This window comes from Ylistrum balloti, unplaced genomic scaffold (genome assembly GCF_031769215.1).
Source record: "Ylistrum balloti isolate Yb309-2 unplaced genomic scaffold, AGI_CSIRO_Ybal_v1 Utg370790, whole genome shotgun sequence".
Classification (NCBI taxonomy): Eukaryota; Metazoa; Mollusca; class Bivalvia; order Pectinida; family Pectinidae; genus Ylistrum; species Ylistrum balloti.
In genome coordinates this window covers 208,308-233,013 of record NW_026782461.1, presented here as the reverse complement: position 1 = coordinate 233,013, position 24,706 = coordinate 208,308, and the positions used below count along the sequence as shown (strand labels likewise).

The window sequence follows — 24,706 nt, the reverse complement described above, 5'->3', positions numbered from 1 at the left end:
TACCGTACCCAGTATCATTCTACGGATAAACACTTGGATGTTATATCCAACAGACAAGACAGGTGAGTATTAAATAGCATGATCAGCAGTTTAAACAATATCACATAACACTTTATAAACGGTTTTAAATGTAAATAACAGATATGTGTAGATATGTGTAGTCTTTGTTTACATGTACCACACATAACACAGTTGTCAATGTTTTCAGTGGCCTTTTTTATTGACCTTCCATTCTATGTTTCATATCAGTGACATTACTAAGCCGTTTGAGATACTCATTACGGTAAGGAATGAAATTTAAAACATGAATAATTTAATGTATGAAACAAATAAAATATGCCAAAACGAAAGTAGCATAAAAAGTCTGAAGCATATACAGCTTATATTCAGTAGGGTGATATATCAAGTTCTGGCCTAGTTTATGTTATGCTAATACATTAGCATATTACTGTATTGACAGACGAGGCCAGAGGTGTAATGCTGAATGTTCTCATTGGTAAATATCCGTTCTCCAAACCCCGTAAAGCGATAAATCTGCAGTTGCTAGAAATATCGATTGTGAAAAAAACAACAACAAAAAAACAAAAACAACGTGGAAATGAATTTGACAATATTGGCAGTTTACATAATAAGTTTCATTAAGAATAATAAGAATATGAAAAAACACAATATGTTTAGAATACTATAATGCAAATATTAATGTATGAAGGAGAGTTGTCCTGTGGTGTGTTACACAGCTGATCGAATCATTCAAGGTGTCATGTGTTGTTACGAACACATCGTTTTCATACAGTAAAGAAAGATTCAGGCTTGACTTATTCACTCGACTCTCACTTAACTTGCTATCCTTCTATCCACACCAGAAACCAGAAATAATCTTATTTTCATTCAAGAAATGTTTTCGCTCTAATTCAATTGAATAGGGTGAATTGTATACAAACGTGTTCATCGTGTTGGTAGGGTTAGTTTAACCTTGTCACATACGTGAACATTAGGAAGTACATTGATTTCTTGGTAGTAAGCAAACACAATTTTAAAGGAGTACGTCGGGTTTATTCGTAATTTATTTGTAGGGAAAGTGTGTCTGTATATTACAACACTCTAAAATCAACTATGACATAATGCAGGTGAAAGCAAATGGTATGATTGGTGTAAGTGGAAACAACAATTAAAATGTTTATGCATTAAGCAATACAGATAACAATAAATCATGAGAAAATTGACATTGACTCTCAATTCCACTTTCAGATATATTAACTATATCTTTTCTTAAAATAGCAGAACAACAAGCATTTACTCTGTCCATCAAATATACCCAGCTGAATTGGAAATCAACGACATGATAGACTCTTCTACATCAATCTTTTAAACAATGAAACCAGCTTGGAGAGCTATCCATCAAACTGAATGATAAGAGTGATAATTTTAATTTCCCTATTGTTAATTTTCCATTTCTGAGGAGCAACATTCCAAAACTAGCAACCTGTGGTATATATATGTCGAAGCTTAATCGATATTCAAGGATTTGTTATCAATATCACAAAAGTCGTCATAGTGATCTCAGTGGGAGATTATATAAAAGACACACAAGTGAAGGGCATACATTTTGAAGCCTAGGAGGTGACTATGGAAAGTGTAAAGTAAATAAAAGAAAGGTCAAAATCTAAATAGGGAGATGCACTAGCCACATAATTAAGGAGATATCATAGTAAAATGCTGGGTGTCATTTATTCACTTACATGACACTTCTTTTCTGTCATTTTATCAGCTTGCATAGTGGCGATAATACCGGGCAAACTGGAAATATTACAGAAGGATTTTGTCTTTATTGATTTTTTTACTCTCCAATGATATAGTAGAAATTAATTAATACCTATTTTCAGAACAATGGCAGGTTTGATTGAGATTGTTGTTGCCTTAGTGGTCGGTTATGGAATTTGGATTATTGTCCCAGCTGTATGGCGGTATTACAAATACTGTCAACTGATAAAACCATTTGGGATTTTGAGAGAAACTCACTGGTTTTGGGGACACCTTAAAACTGTAAGTATAACTTGTTCACATTGACATAGAAACATTTATATTTAACAACTGTATATGAGATAAGTTTAATAAATGGTTGTTTTCAGCCAAATATATACTAATGACAGGATTATAGTAGATGTAGATGATGTTATACCATTCAGAAAAGCCTCAGTGTCAGTGTTAGAAGTTGTGTCTAGCCAGTTCAAAATGTAAAAACCGACATGGAATTGTACATATCAATGATAATATAAGTTTCCTTAACAATTAGCATTAAATGCTCATGTATTTAGAAAAAAATGAATGAAATTCACATGATGATGAGGGAAGTCATTTATCACATTTTCACTAAGATTGATAAAAGAAATTTTTATACACATAGTGTGAGATTAAGAAATTGAATTTATTTTCGAAACTTGATATCATATCTTCACACAAAAATCTTGATTACTCTAACGTACAAATCAGCGGTCGATAATTGTTTCGTCGTTAAGCACTGCTTGTTGTTTCAGATGGACTTTACGAAATCCCTTATAGAAATTTTTGCTTCAATGATGGAGACAGCCAAAGGCAAAATGACAGTGGAATGGCTCTCGCTTATACCGCAAGTGCAGGCTATACATCCGGATACTGCCGCTATCGTCCTTAAGTTATCGGAACCAAAACCAAAGGGCGAAGGCGAGCCATACAGTCTCTTTACACCATTTCTAGGTAAGGTTACTGGGTAATACGTGTATAATTCATCATTCCTGCACTTTTTAATTTGAATATGTTTCTATGTTTGTAATAAGTTTACGACTCTAAAAAATTATGAAATGAGATAAAATACCCCGTCTTTTTGGAAGGAGAGGATGAAGTTACGAAAACATTTGCTTGGTTGGCTTAGTTGTTTTTGAGATTTGATGACATCACTTCTCTAAATGTAATATATTACATGAGTGGTTTCTGGAATAAAGATGTCGATGGTTTATTTCATATTCATTTGCGCGGTGAAAAGCTCGATTAAGAGATCATGTTAGAATTTATACATACATTTGGGATTGTCTGCTTTTCTTTTTACATATCACTAGATACATATGACTAAATTCAATTGATTCTATTTGACTTTCTGATTTATCTGCCTTTGCATTGTACCATATAACTTTTAAAAAAAATCATTGTTTTGATTCTTTTATAGCTGGTCGTAGTAGAGCATTTTCAAAACATATCCGTATTATACTTTGGATGTATTTCTTTCAAAGGTTGTACAACCAGCGACACAATATTGTTACAAACACAAACTTCTCTCGTTAAAGGTGATGGCTTAATTGTTAGCAGTGGTTCAAAATGGGAACGAAACCGGAGGTTGCTCACACCTGCGTTTCATTTCGATGTATTGCGCCCCTATGTGAATATATACAATGAAGCTGCAGATATTTTATTGGTATGTTGATTTTTAATTTGTTAAATGTTTGTTTTTCCTGTACAATATTCGTCTATATGCTGACCAAGAGAAAATGCAACACAAAATAAATTATATCCTAAGATTGTGCTTAAGATACACGAATGAATAGCATATTTTGTTACAAATTTAGATAAGAATCAAATAATAAATTAAACAGCAATGTTTCGTCTTTATAGGATTCGTCGGTGATGAAAAATGCTTAAATTTGGGATTCAATAAAAACAAGATTAGATATGTTAACAACTTTTTTTCTTCCTTTCCCTTAAGGACAAATATGCAAAACATATGTCTGAGAGTCCGAACAGCATAGACATCATGGATTCATTAAACCTAGTAACTCTAGATATTATACTTCGGTGCTCGCTGTCCTATGATGGTGATATTCAGAAAGAGTGAGTATGCTTCTGAAACAATAAAGAAATCTTTAGACAGACATAAAAAATCAAAAGTTTTTCACTAATTTTTCAAAGCATTAGAGAAATTCGAGTGTCATAGAATGTTATAATTTCATTTTCCTTTAGCGAAAATTCCTGTTTCCGATAAAAAAAATTTCTCAAATCATTTATTGTTGTTCTGTGAGAACCATATTTCTGCACGTATACATTATATTTTGTCATGATTTTGAAATTTTGAATTTAAATCAAGTTTAAAATTAATTGCTTTTGTTCAGAGAAAAACATTCCTACATTGAAGCTGTACATGAGATATCTAGACTTACCATGGAGCGAATCAGGTTTGCGTGTTTCTCATTCCACTATATATTTTAAATTATGATTCAAATTATGAACATGCATATCACTCTCTTACAACAATCAGGCATTTTGCTTGAACATATTCAACGGAGCATGAGTAAATAATAAATAACATTTATATGTATATATATACATAATGACTGCAAAATATCATATATTCAATATTTACATATTTTCTTTATCTCATTCTTATTCTTAATGACAGGAAGCCGTGGTACTTTCTATGGTGGAAGCTGTACATGATGTCAAACGACGGCAAAGAGTATATGAAGCATGTCAAGTACATGCATAGCTTTGCCGACGAAATAATCGCGAAAAGGAGAAAAGAAATAGTAAGATTATAGCAAATGTTATGTTTCATTATGTAATCTACTGTACATATGTTTATTTTACCATTACAAGTTATCGTTAAAGTAATGATATCTCTAAAATACTATTTTATTCAATATATTGCCAATGCAATTGCTCATTTCTCTTTAAATCTAAAATGGTTGTTAATACAAAATAGATTTACAATTGAATTATGATCATATCTTTTATCTGTCTTATTTAGAATATCGAAGTTTATTTTAACGCCTTATTTTTCTATCGGACAAAATTAGATATCGGGAATGAAAACATTCACATAGGTTGTTTATTTGTAAATTTGAAACAAGAATGTTACCAATATGTGACTCAAATCCTAATGAAACCCGTTAGCATAATTAGTGATACACAATTCAGTAAGTCATTTGGTAGAACTATAGCGTTGATAATTGAAAAAGTGAATTTATCTTTAAAAAAAAAAACCAATTGGAATCGCATGAATAGATATGAAGAACACATGCAAATAAACATTTCAATTAGTGTTTTTATTAACAGGCAGATGACCCGTCGGTACTCCAGAAAAAACGAAAGTTGGATTTTCTTGATATCATAATAACAGCTAGAGATGAATCCGGATCAGGACTAACGGACGAAGAAATCCGAGACGAGGTCAACACTTTTATGTTTGCAGGTTCGCAATCAACTTATAATTTTTTTCGTAATTAAAATGATTTTACGTCCACACGAAATTATGTCATTTTTATTTTTGATAAAAAAAACTATTTATCGAAATATCTGTATTACAATATTACAAGTGATAAGTTTTCATTTTTTCTTCATCGTTTCTTCACCCAGGGCATGACACTACTAAAGCAGTTCTGGGATGGGCCATATACAACATGGGAAAATATCCAGAGGAACAAGAAAAGCTTTATCAGGAAGTTTGTGACGTCACAGGAGACCGGACAAATATAGAAGGGTAAAACATTACATTTTAGCCCCTTACTCGTTTTAATCAATGATCTGTCTCTGTAGAATCATCAATAACGCTTCTGTGATACTGCTGTGCGATTTCGTTATTAGATAAATTGAGAGAGAAAGAGTGAGTGTGTTTTTTTTGCATTTTTTATTCCTGTATATGTATATATATGTAGTCATCAATATACCAAAATTCCTAATTCTGTTTTTAGGTTCCCAAATATATTTTTAATAAAAGCTGCCAAGATTTAAACTTTGGTGTACGTGTAATGTGTCTTGGCATTTTGCGAGTGAGATATAATTTGACTTTCGGTATTTTCTTCACGAAAAAGAAATCTTACTGAAAGTAAATTTGCTATCAACAAATGTTATTAGGATTACTAGGAACAGTTTTTAACTGATTGCAAAAATTGAAATATCTAAAAAATAATGATGACTCGGATCTGAACAAAATCATGCAACTTATACATTCTCCTTGCTTTAACGTACAGTCTTTAATGGATATTTGCTAGAAAAAGTGTCTTGATTTTTTTATCTTCAAACTTTTTCATAGTTTTGGTTTATTACCTACAAGCTGATGTATTGAACAGATCTTTCTATATAAGATATTTAAATACAACAGTCTTGAATTTTGTTGTAGGGAAGATCTCGGTAAATTACCAAAGATGTCGATGTTTTTGAAGGAGACTTTGAGGATGTATCCACCGGCAGCTTCAACTAATCGTTCTCTGACAGAGCCACTGGAAATTGAGGGAGTGACGCTTCCAATCGGAAGTTTAATTTTTGTCAACATTTATGCTATTCACTATCGGCCTGATGTTTTCCCTAACCCAAGAGTAAGTGTGATTATTCTATATATAATATGAGTTTAATTTTAACATTATAGAGGTAACACTGTTCGAGACAATTTAACCCCTTTTTGACCCGTTCGAAATAAAGATTCCAGCATATTGACACAATTCTTTATCAATGTTTCAGATTCCAAAGAATCAAAAGCCTTTTGGCTTTTTTGTAGAGATTAACGAACAATTAAATTACATTTAATGTTCGAAGTAGTTGATTATTTGAATTTGTTCAATTGAATTAGTTGAAAATTCTCTCGCTTTCTTTAATAAATCTGTTTTTTTACTTGTAGCAAAAATTACGTTCATAACTGTTTATAACTGTACAAATATTCTTGAAGAGAAGTTTCTTTTTTTTCAGGAATTTCGCCCAGAACGATTTTTACCAGAAAATACAGAAAACAGACACCCTTATGCTTACATTCCTTTCTCAGCCGGACCAAGGTTTGTTTACATTCGTGAGAAGAATACTTTGTTTTCGCTTTGTTGACTTCTACACTTATATACTTATAAATAAACGTTGTCTGTGCAGGAAAGTTACGTAATATATTTATTCATGACTTATTGGTTTTTGCAGGAATTGCATCGGAAAAAACTTCTCGACAAACGAACAGAAAGTAATACTGGGTAGAATTCTAAAAAGGTAAATATGTCCACAAATTTTTAATATAACGTAATTTCACTTCTGTCCAACTACATTCAATTCCGTTTCCATTCTATATTACAAAATTCCACCCACCTACTTTGATTCTGAAAAAAAATACTTTTATCTACAGAACCGCTATTCATTCAAAGAGAAATTAAATATGTGTATGATAATCTGATGCTTTTTTTCAGGTTTAAAATAGTGTTGGATGATGATCACGAGGTCGTCCCTATACCATTGTTCATAGTCCAGTCCAGAGACGGAATCAAAGTCCGTTTTGAGGAGAGACGATAATTGTATTTTGACAAAGAGCTCTACTTTTTGACATCTATTCTCTGCCTTGGGCTACTTACCAGCTGTTACTTTATCTAGCAAAGACATTTAGGTTACTTTTTGCTTTGTATTATCAGCTTACAATAATGTATGAAATAGACAGATAAACAATTTTGAATATTTAAGACATAACTGAAATGCCAATAAATGCCAATCCAGAAGAAAAGTAAATCGTGATTTTGCCTAAGCTGGATACATCCTGACAAAAGGATGCAAATGATGTTTAAAGGGGGAAAAGACAAATACTTGGAAATATCAAATCCTGACGATGTCTTGACTCCAAGTTCATGTGACATCAAGTTCTTAGTGCTGTATTCCCTTCATGAATTGCGTAAGCTAGCGTGCCCTGTCTATTGTCAATGTAATAATTTACAATTTATTTATTAATTTTCATGTAAATCTTGTTAAATCGAATAATGTCTCGTTTTAAATGAGAATACGGTATACAACAATGGAAACAACAGGTAAAATAACGAGAATCAAATACGCCTAGTTTCATGTCACAGAAAAAATAGAATATTTCTCTATGATACCATCATGACGATCGTAAAATTTTCCGTTTAGCTTCATTAACTTGTATTTCTACAAACCATGTATTTTGAGTTTGTCAGTTTCAGACATCTTGAACAAAAATCGTGATATTAGGATCAATCGCTTGAATATCGAATCGACATAGGAACACCATATGTTGGCAATGCAAGTCATGTTGCTATCCATAAATGAAAAATTCACTAAAGGAAAATTAGAATTAACATACAACTAAAACGCAAATCCAATATAAGTATTTTATACCAATAAATGCATAAAGTAATAGCCAACGATACGCGAAAGCAGACAAGATGTTTATGATATCGAATAATTAAAAACTAGAAAAAAAACAAACAGGATGAAATAATAACTGAACATTTATTAATAATTTTAAACTATTTTCAGTTATAGGCCACAAAGATATACAAAAGACATACACGTGATCAGACTTTTTCATAATTTAGTGTGAGATCTAGTAGAGCCAAACACTGAATTAAACTGCACCATGCAGCTATTTTGTCCTTCTAGAACTCGTCAGAGATGATAAATTTTTGAAGCCTTGGAGCTGACTAAGCAAAGTCCAAAGTGATCAAAAGAAAAGCAAAAAATCAAGACAAGGAGGTGAAGCAGCCCCATAATTCTATAAATTTCGCAATTTTCATACATCAGATAATTTTAGAGAAGCGTCGAGTACATGTGTGTTTTCTGAACCGTGCCACTATTCGAGTGAATTGGACCGTGGTAAAGATATATGTGTGATAATTAATTGAACATATTTGGTTAACCCAATATATTTTTTTGATTAGTCATTTATACATACAACTAATTCAATAAATCATAAGGATTTTGTTTGTATATATAAATATATATTTATTTGTAATAAAACATGTACGTTTGTACAGCTAATGGAAATTCAAAGTTTTACATAGACCATCATGAGACAGAACAGGACCCTGTAATTATCAAAGATCAATATAATCCGACATGCACTATATTGTAAAATTGTGGTGACTGTGACGAAGTGGCACAGACCACACTGGATTTTTATTTTTTTCCCCCTTTTTCTCCATGTACTACGTTAATCCTTCTTCATGATCACTCAAAATATTTCGGAATTGAAATTGCCAACATGTACCTCAAAAATCAACCAGCCCTATGTTAATAATGAACGACAATACATGTTATCTAGCACAATTTAATTACAATAATTTAGGGTATATAGTTTACAAAAAAATCTGCATGAACGCGTTATTTTCTGCTTCTGTACGATTTGTATCGTCACAAAGAAAGTATCCATATCTATTTGAAGTGTGATATATTGATGGCGAAGGACACTGTAGGTAATGCATTGTGTTATACATGTAAAACTGGTCTCGAAGAGCGCTACAAATTTGAACGTAGTCCAACGTAATAGATATGTCCTTTTCATTTATCAAAATTGTAATACGAAGGAACATTTAATTTCAGTGTAGTTTTGAGAATGAAATCGGAGAATTTCTTTTCGTGACAATAGGCAAACAATACAAGTTTGTGGTGAAAGGAACGAACAAATTGTTCGTCTAGGTAGTAGATAAACGATATTTTGTGACTGGCATGGTCATGCATTTTAATGGTTCGATCAGGAAGTATATTTGTTAGGTCGATAGGTGTTAATCTCTTAAAGATTTTGCGTAACTGAATTACTTTATGTTTACGTCTTCTGTTTGACAGTATTTCAATCAGTTTTTCTATACAGAGCGAGTCAGGGCTAGTGGGTCTAATGACATATTATTTCTTATTCCTCAAGCTTCATACACTCGTGTTACGTTCGTTTTCATACATTCAATTGCTGTTTTGTTCATTTGTATTCCATTTGTTGAAGGCCTTTCCTATCAATTTTCTAAGAATACTAATAAGTTGTAGAGATATATCAGTAATGATACCAACATGTTGTTGTAAATCGCCGATGTTAGAAATGGTGATTAAAAACAGGACCGGATGATTAATTTTACTGACTGTTCAACTTATGAGATTCTGTATCTTGTTTACAAAATTATTGAAAAATTATGTTGTTTTCGTGTGTTCAATGAATAAAATTATTTTTCTTGCATCACTATCCGGTTACGATGTAATAACGTCTAAAACACATATTATATTAAGCAGGCATTTAGACAATGTATGTTCTTAACGTCAATACTATTTTTAACCAGAAGTCAATCGAAACCTTCCCATAACTATAGTTTCAATGGAGGAATATTTTCTTTTCTTGAAGTCTGATGCACTAACAGCGGGTGCCGATCAATAAAACAGAGAATGATAACCCTTCCGGAACACATGGTCATTCTTAAAATATTTTTCCTTTTCTTTTTCATGGGCTTATGTGTAAATATTTCTTCGTACTTAGTCCTAATTTAATATATTTCCAAGATCAATTAACATTTTGTGATCAAGGGTATAAAATTAATCATTTATTGATTTATTTATTTGATATTGTTATTTTACATTCAAATTCTTATTGGTTAATATTCTCAAACTCGCGATTTTTATTCTTCATTACTTTATTGATATTGTGATTTTTATTCAGAACGTTTCATAATGAAATGCAATGCATTTAATCTCTATATTTTTTCCTTTACTCATTTTTGTTGTTTATGAAAGCGCTAAATTGACATGGAGAGTTGATATTTTTAGCTTATATTTCTGAAGAGCCAATTACAAACTTCAGACGTTATTATAAAAACAGCGTATTCTGCTACTGTCTAATACAGCTACGTGTCCTTTTAAACTTGTTTCAAAGTAATTGTTATTAGGTTCCGAACATACAGGAAAGAATAGAAATTTTAGTATTCACTCAATTTGTTTCGCTTTAATCCCCATTGGCGGCCTCAATTCATCGCAGCTAAATATAGGGCACATCAATTATCACCGAGAGTTTTTCTACAGACTACACGTTCCGTCTGAATTCGTCTTAAAGAGCACAGACAGGGTAAGTACCAATATCACAACACTGTACAAAAGACCATTACGTTTTGCTTACAGCAGAATCGTTTATGCTTTTACACATAAACTAATTTCACACATCGGCTATGTTTACATAAATGCCATGCTGCATAAGAAGACTACCTTGACCCAGGCGTCTGTATACACTTCCTGTTCACTGTTAACGATAACTAGACTGTCAAATATTAGCTATAGTGAATCGTTTGATACTCAACAGAGACTATCTGATATGACCGTCAAACAAAGAAAACAGATATCCGTTTTCAGAATTCCAAATAGGTTCTTATGTGATTGATAAATTTGATATCGATATAAACATAGAAAATTTGATGAAGATAGTCATATGACTTACCTTGCAAATTACGACTGATACATATCGTGAGATTTTGAGTATACAGAAGATGTTTGAATTCATTATCAACAAATAACAAACACCGAATACATATCACAAGGTTTATATATAATAAGCCACAATATCAACATTTATATCAGTTCAGCCAAGGTATATGCACAATAAGCCACAATTTGTATTAGTTCAACAAAAAGGTTATTTCATTGTTTGTGTATTTTTTGATAACGTACAATAGTATAACATCAATAGCGGTGTAATATTGACATGCATTACGATGTTCACCTGATCTAACACAACAACTTCGTCGCTATCGTCGCATCAATCATCCAGCCTCCATTTTTTTCTTTTCCCATGTCCATGCAAGTTAACAGAGAAAAAGGTTGATCTTTTTCCATGAAATCTATTTCTTCTTATTCAACCTTGTCACATTTCAATTCCGATTCAAGAACGCCCCACGTAATAAGATATTTGTTTAAATGTGCCCCTCTGTTGCTTGACTTGTTTTTGTTTATATACAAGGCTAAATGTGTTGAAGAGATGATTAAAACAGGCCATCAAGACTTGCAAAGTCTTTCACACACATTCAAATATTTTGATGACGTGTAGTATTTTAAAACAAGAAATTTATCGACCACATCCATTGTATACAGCTAACATGTCTTTGTTGTATCTAGTTTTAGATTTGTACTGGAAAGAACTATCTACTTGTGTTTTTTTATATACTTCAGGACCATGGCAGGCTTGATGGAGGTTATCTTCTCCCTTGTGGTCGGCTATGGCCTCTGGACGATCGTCCCAGTCCTTTGGAGATATTATAAGTTCTGCAAACTGATCAAGCCATTCAAACCATTGAGGAAATATCATTGGTTTTGGGGACATCTTAAATTTGTAAGTTAAATTGTGCGTATTGACAGAAGCCTATCAACGATTGTTGATAAAGGCCGTAAGAGGTTCCCCGTTCCCTTGTACCATAATGTAGTAAATCGGTTATTTTTATTCCAGTTATTTTTAGGGACACAAGTTATATAAGCATGGTCTTACTTATTGCTAAGAGCTCAGAATGAATCTATGATGACTGTATGGATCCCTAAAAATAAGGCCCAAAATATTCAACTTACGGACCTAGGTTACTTGTACTTAGCTACCTTGGGGCTAAGTGTATTGACCAAAGGTTTGAACTTTCAGAACTTTGGGTACTAACATACACACCTGATGTCAACACTTGATAACCATTGACCCTAGATGAGGAACGGCATTGGGTTACTAATGTGGGAGTTAAATAATTTTGTTGTTGGTTAACAATCTTTAATGTTAATAACTTAGAAAGGGTCCCAATATTGTAATAGAAGAAGAAAATATCAAAATCTTTAGTGCAGTGAAGAGGTGTCTTTTAAGTCCAATTTCACCAGTAAAAATTCCCACAAAGTATAAATATCTCAAATATCACACAAATCTGAGGTAAATAAATACGTTTCACGTTTAGGGTCTTATCATCTTTGTTTCAGTTCAGTTTGTCGGAATCAATCATTGACCGGATGGCTTCACTAATGGAAAACGCCACAGGAAAAATGACCATTGAATGGATATCCGTTATACCGAATGTACAAGCCATACATCCAGACACTGCCGCTATAATACTCCGGTCATCAGAACCAAAACCAAAGGACAGAGGCGAGCCATATAGCCTCTTCACGCCATTTCTAGGTGAGCTGATTTCAAAACGCATCCTATTCCTCCACGCTCTTCCACTTTATCTAGATTCTAGCATCCGTAATATATATTTTTAAAAAAATCATATTATAATTTCTCTTCTTTGCGTCCTTCTTCACGACAAACCGTACTAACATTTCCACGTTTAAACATTCCATGTTTGACAATGTTATCGTGACGTCTTAAGATAGTTGACTTGAAATCATACAATTGCTTTGACTCTAATCTATCTCACTACTACATACATATTTTGTTTTTCTCAGATAATATAACATAGTGGCCATTAGATATGACAAGAATGTAACATAGTAGCCATTAGATATGACAAGAATGTAGCGTAGTGGCCATTAGATACGACAAGAATGTAACATAGTAGCCATTAGATACGACAAGAATGTAACATAGTAGCCATTAGATATGACAAGAATGTAACGTAGTGGCCATTAGATATGACAAGAATGTAACATAGTAGCCATTAGATATGACAAGAATGTAACATAGTAGCCATTAGATATGACAAGAATGTAGCGTAGTGGCCATTAGATATGACAAGAATGTAACATAGTAGCCATTAGATATGACAAAAATGTAACGTAGTGGCCATTAGATATGACAAGAATGTAACATAGTAGCCATTAGATATGACAAGAATGTAGCGTAGTGGCCATTAGATATGACAAGAATGTAACATAGTAGCCATTAGATATGACAAGAATGTAACGTAGTGGCCATTAGATACGACAAGAATGTAACGTAGTGGCCATTAGATACGACAAGAATGTAACATAGTGGCCATTAGATACGACAAGAATGTAACATAGTGGCCATTAGATACGACAAGAATGTAACATAGTGGCCATTAGATACGACAAGAATGTAACATAGTGGCCATTAGATACGACAAGAATGTAACATAGTGGCCATTAGATATGACAAGAATGTAACATAGTGGCCATTAGATACGACAAGAATGTAACATAGTGGCCATTAGATACGACAAGAATGTAACATAGTGGCCATTAGATACGACAAGAATGTAACATAGTGGCCATTAGATACGACAAGAATGTAACACAGTGGCCATTAGATGTGACAAGAATGTAACATAGTGGCCATTAGATACGACAAGAATGTAACATAGTAGCCATTAGATATGACAAGAATGTAACATAGTGGCCATTAGATATGACAAGAATGTAACGTAGTGGCCATTAGATATGACAAGAATGTAACATAGTAGCCATTAGATATGACAAGAATGTAACATAGTGGCCATTAGATATGAGAAGAATGTAGCGTAGTGGCCATTAGATATGACAAGAATGTAACATAGTAGCCATTAGATATGACAAGAATGTAACATAGTGGCCATTAGATACGACAAGAATGTAACATAGTAGCCATTAGATACGACAAGAATGTAACATAGTGGCCATTAGATATGACAAGAATGTAACGTAGTGGCCATTAGATATGACAAGAATGTAACATAGTAGCCATTAGATATGACAAGAATGTAACATAGTAGCCATTAGATATGACAAGAATGTAACATAGTAGCCATTAGATATGACAAGAATGTAACATAGTAGCCATTAGATATGACAAGAATGTAACGTAGTGGCCATTAGATATGACAAGAATGTAACATAGTAGCCATTAGATATGACAAGAATGTAGCGTAGTGGCCATTAGATATGACAAGAATGTAACACAGTAGCCATTAGATATGACAAGAATGTAACGTAGTGGCCATTAGATACGACAAGAATGTAACGTAGTGGCCATTAGATACGACAAGAATGTAACATAGTGGCCATTAGATACGACAAGAATGTAACATAGTGGCCATTAGATACGACAAGAATGTAACATAGTGGCCATTAGATACGACAAGAATGTAACATAGTAGCCAGTAGATACGACAAGAATGTAACATAGTAGCCATTAGATACGACAAGAATGTAGCGTAGTGGCCATTAAATACGACAAGAATGTAACGTAGTGGCCATTAGATACGACAAGAATGTAACGTAGTGGCCATTAGATATGACAAGAATGTAACATAGTGGCCATTAGATATGACAAGAATGTAACATAGTAGCCATTAGATATGACAAGAATGTAACATAGTGGTCATTAGATATGACAAGAATGTAACGGAGCTTCTTTAAGATCTGACCAATGTTGTCCAGCTAAAAGTAATAAGTTAATAACCATATGAGCACAAGAAACATTTCACAAGGTATCTGATAATTTACCGGTCAAAATCTTAAGCAAATATCCATGGCTTCCTGGCACATTGGGTAAAGAGTGGTCAGGCCAAGGCATCTGACAAGTTTGTTATACTTACAGACAGGTTAGCAAAAGAGAAACAGAGAGAGAGAGAGAGAGAGATTAGGTCAAGGAATCGGACACCTCACGTACTCCTTGACCAGTGAGAAACCAGCGAAATAAACTTCCAACTCAATTACAAATTCAACTTAGATTTTACAACACCTCGCATTTCACACTCAATTACTGACCGAAATATTTCAAAGTGATTTAAAGAAAAACAGATTTTTTCTATATGAGTTCATTAATTTAAATGACACTTTACTTGTATGATATTTAACGTAAAACTTATAACATTTTGATGTCGATGGATATCAACCTCGAATTTCAGTCCACGGTCGATTTGTTTTTTTAAGGACAAATAAGCCATGTACTTATCTTATCAAAAAGAATAAAATTGTAAAATTATGTTATGATCAATCAATGACTATCCAAAACAACACTTAAATCGAAAACTTTCTTTCGAAGGTGACGGTTTAGTTGTCAGCAATGGCGAGAAATGGGAACGGAACCGGAAATTGCTCACACCTGCTTTTCATTTCGATGTTTTGCGGCCCTATGTGAACGTATATAATGAAGCTGCCGACATTTTATTGGTATGTTGGGTAATATTTACAGTAGTTTTCTTTCTAGCAACTTCTGGTTTGTTGCTATTTTCGATTTGGACAAAGCAAGACTCGGTGCAATCAATGGAGTACAATTTAGGTTACTAAACGTCCCACTGAAAATGTCGATGTTAACAACGAATGTGTTCAGAAGAAGATGTTTTTATTAGTTCACACACTAAGAAAAACTTAAATATTACACACTGTTTCAAAGTTTCAATATTGTGACTGATGTTTTGGTAGCTTCACACGTGATGTGCGTTCTTGAAATATACCCAACGATTAGCCCTACTTGTGAGATGTATTTTGTTATAGACATAATTCAATATACTCTATCTATCAAAACATGTACATTTTTTTTTTCAATAGGACAAACTGGCAGAAAAAATGGCAGAAAGTCCACACAGCATGGACATCATGGATACATTAAACCAGGTAACGCTAGATGTTATATTGCGGTGCTCGCTTTCGTATGATGGAAAAATTCAGAAACGGTAAATATATTTTTGATAAATTACGAAAAATCATCAATTGAAATTGAATTAGAAACGTGTTCCCATTTCCTCTATTAATTAATTTACTAGGAGTATCTCTGAAAATTTGTGATGTGAATCTATAAGAATTCTCATGGCTTGTATGATTTATGATTTTCCCAAGAAGGATTCCCAGTTCGTGTTGTTTGTTTATCCTGAATTTTGAACTCAAATTTGTTATAGGAAAGTATTAATACAAATTTCTGGAGATTAGATGTTCGTTTTAATTCTATGATTGATACATTTTAACGTGTTTATGAAGGGAAAAGCATCCTTACATTGAAGCCGTTCATGAGATGTCGAGACTTACCATGGAAAGAATCAAGTAAGATATATACAGCGACATAGGGTTCACCCCAATAACAACTATAAAATATGTCATATCAAAGTGATCTGGTAATGATAACGATTCTTAATTAAATCTCTCCGATATTTCATATTAATATTCGTGTTGGGAAGCAGTGCATCATTCTACGTCTAGTCATTTTAAATCACTGTCCTTAATTACAGGAAGCCGTGGCACTTTCTATGGTGGAATGTGTACATGATGTCAAACAACGGCAAGGAGTACATGAAACACGTCAATTATATGCATAGATTTGCCGACGAAATAATCGCGAAAAGGAAAAAGGAAATAGTACGTTTTTAAGTATATCTGTTTAACCTTCATAGGAGATTGTTATTCTTATGATCGCTTTGAAAATATCAATATTAGGTCAATACTATTTGCCAACCAATCAATCAATCAATTAATTAATCAACCAATCAATTAATCAATCGTTCGATCGATCGATCAATCAATACCTTTATGATTAGATTTGATAATTAAGATGAGACCATCGACGTAATCTGAGGAGATTTTCTATGACCGTGAAGTTATGTTTGAAATATAAATATAAAATATGAAAAAATTAAATGCATAAAACAGAATATCGATCATCCACATGATGCTTAAAACAATCGCCATAGTTAGGAATAGACAATTTGGATTTGTCACAAGATGAAAATTAAAATATTGGCATGTTAGTCAAACGCAAATAATCTTTAAAACAACAGCATAACATGAATTTAAGTAAATATTTTCGATTTGACTAAGGGTGTAAAAGGCAAATTAGCTTCTGCGTTATCAGCAACTTCTGCTATATAAATTGAGGCCAATCGCAGTAATGTCTAATTCTAAAAAAAAATGAGAACCGGATTACTTACAACAGGCATGCTGAATAGCTTCGAAATCGAAGTTCATTTGACACAATGCGATAGACCATTTTCAAATACTATCACATAGGCATTCACGAAACTTTTTTTAAAATAAGACTTTGTCAACCTGTATCCTTCGTGAACCTGAAATATAATATATAATAGAACAGAATAAAGAGTTAATTCCATATAGTACTTTATATTTACAAATATATGCGCTGAAAATGGCATCTGGTTACATTATCAGGTAGATGACCCGTCGTTACTTCAAAAGAAAAAGAAGTTGGATTTTCTTGATATTATATTGTCGGCGAAAGATGAATCCGGATCCGGACTAACGGACCAAGAAATCCGTGACGAAGTAAACACTTTTATGTTTGCAGGTAATTATCGTCTTTTTAACACGTAACGAACTTAACAACCAAATGAGTTCATCCTTGTAGTAACTGCAATAATTTTAAGTCCGGAAAAACGAAACACCAAAGACAAAATATCGAAGCAATGATGAAACAGAATGAAAACTTTCAGATTCTCAAGTTTCTATGTTTCCACCCAGGGCATGACACTACTAAAGCGGTTCTGGGATGGGCCATATACAACATGGGAAAATATCCAGAGGAACAAGAAAAACTTTATCAGGAAGTTTGTGACGTCACAGGAGACCGAACAAATATAGAATGGTAAATATAATATATTTGGAAAAATAGTAAAATCAATAAAAACTTCAGTTCCTTTAATCTATCAAAGAAGCGGAAAAGTAATATGCTCATACTGAGTTTTTTTACATACATTTATTATACAGGAAAATGTGCCGAAACTTGCATTCCTTTAATCTGAAATTTTCTCCTTTCTTGTCAATTAATCGAAATTCATCAAATCGTCCCGTATAGTGAAAATTGTAACACAAATTTGTCTTCGAGTATTTAGTCTAAAAAATTTCCACTTTAGAGATAAATAATTTTTGATAATTGTTTATTAGCATCTGTAACCATATCTACTCTACCGACGCCACAGGCTGTTAAGGTGTGAAATATGCTCTAGATCACCACACCAAAATGAATTATACTTAAAAAAACTTGCTTCATGTTCTGATCATAGGGAATTTTGATACTTTCGAAATAAATGCATTTAATATTTTATTTTTTTTGTCAGTATAACTTTTTTGAGCAAAGTACTGACCAACATGATAATTTTATGTTAAGCTCAAATCAAAGAAACAAGCCAAGAGTGGCGCGACATCAACTTTCAGCTTTTGTAATTATTCAAAGGATATATTTACGAAAATCCTTATGATCGTTTATCAACCCTGCTCATTGAAGCTGCGCTGTAAAAGATATATTTGATACAGGTATTCATGACGTCATACAATTTATAAATGTTATTTTAAGTGAAAGATATGAAATGCATAGTAACTTTTCAAATCAATTTGCACCATCCATGGTTGAAATATACGTCAAACATATGTTAAATGATAAGGTGACACATGAGCATGTCTTCATCATCATTTAAGGGACGACCTCGGAAAATTACCAAAGATGTCAATGTTTTTAAAGGAAACATTAAGGCTGTACCCACCAGCTGGTTCAACTACTCGATTACTTACAGAGGACTTGGAAATAGAAGGCGTTACTCTTCCTGCTGGAAGTATGATTGTTGTCAACTTTCTTGCTATTCATCTTCGGCCTGATGTTTTCCCTAACCCCAAAGTAAGTGTAATGGAAAACAACAATCAATTACACAGAGATATCATGTATGATGACTTCAATGATAACTACCTTGAAAGGTGAAAATGCTATTACTATGTACTGTATTATAACCTGTTATTACTATGTATTGTAGTATAACCTGTTATTACTATGTATTGTAGTATAACCTGTTATTACTATGTACAGTAGTATAACCTGTTATTACTATGTACAATAGTATAACCTGTTATTACTATGTATTGTAGTATAACCTGTTATTACTATGTACAGTATTATAACCTGTTATTACTATGTATTGTAGTATAACCTGTTATTACTATGTACAATAGTATAACCTGTTACTATGTATTGTAGTATAACCTGTTATTACTTTGTATTGTAGTATAACCTATTATTACTATGTACTGTAGTATAACCTGTTATTACTATGTACAGTATTATAACCTGTTATTACTATGTATTTTAGTAGTATAACCTGTTATTACTATGTACAATATGTTATTACTATGTATAACCTGTTATTACTATGTACAGTAGTATAACCTGTTATTACTATGTATTGTATTGTTATTACTATGTATAACCTGTTATTACTATTACTTTGCATTGTATAACCTGTTATTACTTTGTATAATAACCTGTTATTACTATGTATTGTAGTATAACCTGTTATTACTATGTACAGTATAACCTTTTATTACTATGTTGTAGTATAACCTGTTATTACTATGTACAATAGTATAACCTGTTATTACTATGTATTGTAGTATAACCTGTTATTAACTTTGCATTGTAGTATAACCTGTTATTACTATGTATAACCTGTTATTACTTTGTATAGTATAACCTGTTATTACTATGTATTGTAGTATAACCTGTTATTACTATGTATTGTAGTATAACCTGTTATTACTTATAACCTTTACTATGTACCTGTTAATAGTATAACCTGTTATTACTATGTATTGTAGTATAACCTGTTATTACTATGTACAGTATTATAACCTGTTATTACTATGTACAATAGTATAACCTGTTATAACTATGTACAATAGTTTAACCTGTTATTACTATGTATTGTAACCTGTTATTACTTTGTATTGTAGTATAACCTATTATTACTATGTTAGTATAACCTACAATAGTTTAACCTGTTATTACTATGTATTGTAGTATAACCTGTTATTACTTTGTATTGTAGTATAACCTATTATTACTATGTACTGTAGTATAACCTGTTATTACTATGTACAGTATTATAACCTGTTATTACTATGTATTTTAGTATAACCTGTTATTACCAAGTACAGTAGTATAACCTGTTATTACTATGTACAGTATTATAACCTGTTATTACTATGTATTGTAGTATAACCTGTTATTACTATGTACAGTAGTATAACTTGTTATTACTATGTACTGTAGTATAACCTGTTATTACTATGTATTGTAGTATAACCTGTTATTACTATGTACAATAGTATAACCTGTTATTACTTTGCATTGTAGTATAACCTGTTACTACTTTGCATTGTATAACCTGTTATTACTTTGTATTGTAGTATAACCTGTTATTACTATGTATTGTAGTATAACCTGTTATTACTATGTACTGTAGTATAACCTGTTATTACTATGAATTGTAGTATAACCTGTTATTACTATGTACAATAGTATAACCTGTTATTACTATGTATTGTAGTATAACCTGTTATTACTATGTACAGTATTATAACCTGTTATTACTATGTATTGTAGTATAACCTGTTATTACTATGTATTGTAGTATAACCTGTTATTACTATGTACGTAGTATAACCTGTTATTACTATTTATTGTAGTATAACCTGTTATTACTATGAATTGTAGTTTAACCTGTTACTACTATGTACGTAGTATAACCTGTTATTACTATATATTGTAATATAACCTGTTATTACTGTCTGTTTTCAAACACCTTTTGGCGGATAAATATGTTATGACGAAGAAGCCTATATTGTGTTGATAGCAACATTATGACAGTATGTTTCCTAGTGTTAACGCAATATGTATAACTTTCCATCTGTTACCTCTGGTGTTGAAACACGTGCATTATGTAATGATGGAAAATTCGGTATTTCGACTTTTAAATTATAAATTCTGACGTAAAAACAATAAGTAACATTATGTACCACATCTTTCTGAACAATGCATTACCTGAATAATGACACAGTTAATAAAACAATCGACCTTACTTATGAAATACTGCGAGCGGTCAAGTGACGTCACACGCAGAAGTTCTGTTCCTGAGCGATCTCATATTGTGTTCATCTTCTGAAAGCGCCCACTCGAATCATGTATCGTATTAAGGGGACCCCTAACTGCCCTGGCACGTTATTCTAAGGCAGTAGAGTCTCTAGGACACCAATAGCACGCAAACGTTTATTTTCGCTCATACGTTGAGTTTACTAATAAAACACGCGGAATATTGTATCGTAATGAAAACAAAACGTGAAGTTTTTACATGTATTTAATATTGCCAAGGGTTTTTGTAAGTATACACAGATTCCTAGCTCCGTGAATATGTGAACATACATACTTTGCTCATCCTGCTTATTGTTATCAGATTGTATAATATTTTCACATTTTTATAGATTTATCTTTACTTTGCAGGAATTTCGCCCAGAAAGGTTTCTTACAGAAAATACAGAAAAAAGACATCCTTATGCCTACCTACCATTTTCAGCTGGACTAAGGTTTGTTAGTTTGGGTTTTGTCTGTCCACAGTTTGAAATGATTTTTAATAATTATCTGTGGCTACAGATGATGCTATTAGATCCGTTTATAAAAAGAAGCAGCAGGGTGTGGGGGTAGGGGTGGGGGGATGGGGGAGTGGGGGTGGGGGTTGTAGTGGGGGATGGGAGAGAGCTCTTGAATATGTATAATATCACCAATATTTATTTCATGAATATCAGTAGTTTTCAATAAAGGAATAATATATATCTACGATATTTTTTTGTAATTCATTTCAGGAATTGCATCGGAAAAAACTTTTCGACAAACGAACAGAAAGTGCTACTTGCAAGGATACTTAAGAGGTTCGTAAATATGTGTTTGTATGTGTGTAAGGTTGCATCCCTCCACAATTTTGCGAGGTCACGAATTTATGAGATATGTTGATATTAGCAATTTGTAGTCAAACAGTCATTGTAAAATACGTTTATATTCAAGCCAAAATTTAATTGAGGTTAAAGGCCAAGTGTAACATTAGCTGATATATTTGATCCTCTCATCCAAAGCAACTGTATTTTTCATAATTCTACTATCGTTCTTCTGCTTGAAACACTCGTGAAGCAGTCATGCAAATGTTGATTGAGCCTGTATGATAGTATCAGTTTATGGTTGTTTTCAGGTTCAGGATCGTAATAGAGGAAAATCACGAAGTCGTTCCTGTACCACTGCTTATAATTCAAGCCAGAGACGGTATCAAAGTCCGTTTTCAGGAGAGAACATAACTAACTTTGTATATAGGTTTCCATGGAAATCATTTATTGAAAATAAGTTTGTTTACTTGGACTCAAATTAAACGTTTTATTACACAGATCTTTAAATGCCCATTTAGGAGAAGTTTCAAATGTAAAGAAAGAAAATATATTGAAAGGAGGATTTCTGCAATTGAATGGACAAAAAATAAATTTTCTTCTAACATTTTAGATACCACAAAAGACAGCTTCTGAAGAATGGTAGGATACAGTTTTATATACAATGTACTCATTATGAAGAATTCCTGTGAAAGCATGAATTATTCAAAAGAAATAGAAATTATGCTAAAATCTCGAAGGATGTTTGACGATAGATAAGCAAATGCAAACTCAAAACTGCTACATGTTTTCTTAATTTAATTTCACTTGTACTAGCCCTGTACAAAGAGTTTAACGCATTTTTCATGTATTATGGCAGGGAGGCGCAGTTGATTTATGCATTTTTGTGTGTTCATTTGAAAAGTAAAGGAAACTTTAAAGGAAATTAATGTAGATAAAGAGCGCGTAGGTTTTTTGTATTATAAGGTGCAGTAGCAGGGATTAAAAAGAAAAAAAATGCTTTTGAAAACCTCTCTCGTATTTGTTTCAAGAAAGCATGTACTGATATTACAAACAAGACTATGTGGACGTGTCATTTTTTTAATTCAATTATCATTTTGCACCAGTAGAATCACTCATATATATCGTTTGATACATATGATCAAACTTCAAGCATTGTCAGACATATATCACAGACTACACACTTATATGTCATTGGTTAAGATATGCCATTGATGTTTTTTTCCTCTCGATTTCTCGAACTTATTCGAGACCAGAACATGACACAGGTCGAAATCTCGGTCATTTAACCGCAATATATCACTAAATATGTGCTGGGAGAAATGAATGTTTGTTTGATTCTAAAATCATTCACAATCACGGAACTCCTCTTTGTTCAGTCAAGTGGAAAGGTTCTGTCACTTTTTTAAAAAAGAAAATGTGAGCATAGACCGAAAGATAAAAAAATAATAAAAGGGCAAGTAGGTATTCCTCATTGAAAATAACCATAGACACGACCACAAAATGCTGCAACTAGGAAAAGTCTTCATGGTTCACCAGGAAATTTCCAATAAGTTGAAATACTCTGCGAGCCAAATCTAGCAAGGAAATGTAAAACTCATAATATGGATCAGGGGACATTTTTGTTTTCTACTTCACAGTCATCATCTTTGAGGTTCTGGAGTTTTTCTCCCGATTTTACTAATCGTCGATCGGTGAATTTTATTTTTAAAATGTGTATGTTAGGGTTTTTGCTGTAGCATAACATGGACATACTGATGGAATATCTTTTCGTCGTGTTAACATAAGCATAAACACCCGTACAGTATTGCACAGACACAGATTTACAAAACTCTGCCTCCCCAATTTAAAAAAGAGCAGTAGTGGACACGACACCAAGAATGCCCCAATTACAAGCTTTACCAAGAATGCCCCATTTACAAGCTTTACCAAGAATGCCATAGTTGCACGCTTTTACTAAGAATGCCACATTTACACGCTTTTACTAAGAATGCCACATTTACACGTTTTTAACAAGAATGCCACATTTACACGTTTTTACTAAGAATACCATATTTACACGTTTTACCAAGAATGCAACATTTACACGTTTTTACCAAGAATGCCATATTTACACCTATTGTACCAAGAATGCCATATCTACACATTTTTACCAAGAATGTCACATTTCAACATTTTACCAAGAATGCTATATTTACACGCTTTTACTAAGAATGCCACATTTACACGCTTTTACTAAGAATGCCACGTTTTTACCAAGAATGCCACATTTACACGTTTTTACCAAGAATGCCACATTTACACGTTTTTACCAAGAATGCCATATTTACACCTATTGTACCAAGAATGCCATATCTAC

The 24,706-nt window shown here is 32.6% G+C and overlaps 2 protein-coding genes across 2 annotated transcripts; both read left to right on the top strand.

Moving 5' to 3' along the window:
- The first annotated feature begins 24 nt into the window (after positions 1-24).
- LOC132558462 (cytochrome P450 4F6-like) lies at positions 25-7,450 on the top strand. The gene is made up of 13 exons (XM_060223039.1): positions 25-62; positions 1,884-2,043; positions 2,535-2,733; positions 3,318-3,445; positions 3,734-3,858; positions 4,137-4,199; positions 4,424-4,550; positions 5,080-5,215; positions 5,380-5,503; positions 6,143-6,338; positions 6,706-6,788; positions 6,922-6,987; positions 7,182-7,450. Exons 2-13 carry the CDS (start codon positions 1,888-1,890, stop codon positions 7,282-7,284), a joined length of 1,506 nt encoding a protein of 501 aa, XP_060079022.1. The 5' UTR covers positions 25-62; positions 1,884-1,887; the 3' UTR covers positions 7,285-7,450.
- Positions 7,451-10,783: 3,333 nt separating this feature from the next.
- On the top strand, positions 10,784-23,321 carry LOC132558446 (cytochrome P450 4F6-like). Its single transcript, XM_060223018.1, has 13 exons — positions 10,784-10,816; positions 11,911-12,070; positions 12,688-12,886; positions 15,695-15,822; positions 16,201-16,325; positions 16,627-16,689; positions 16,875-17,001; positions 17,809-17,944; positions 18,118-18,241; positions 19,072-19,267; positions 21,920-22,002; positions 22,279-22,344; positions 22,659-23,321. The coding sequence occupies exons 2-13, from the start codon at positions 11,915-11,917 to the stop codon at positions 22,759-22,761; spliced, it is 1,506 nt and encodes a 501-aa protein (XP_060079001.1). The 5' UTR covers positions 10,784-10,816; positions 11,911-11,914; the 3' UTR covers positions 22,762-23,321.
- Positions 23,322-24,706: the final 1,385 nt, after the last annotated feature.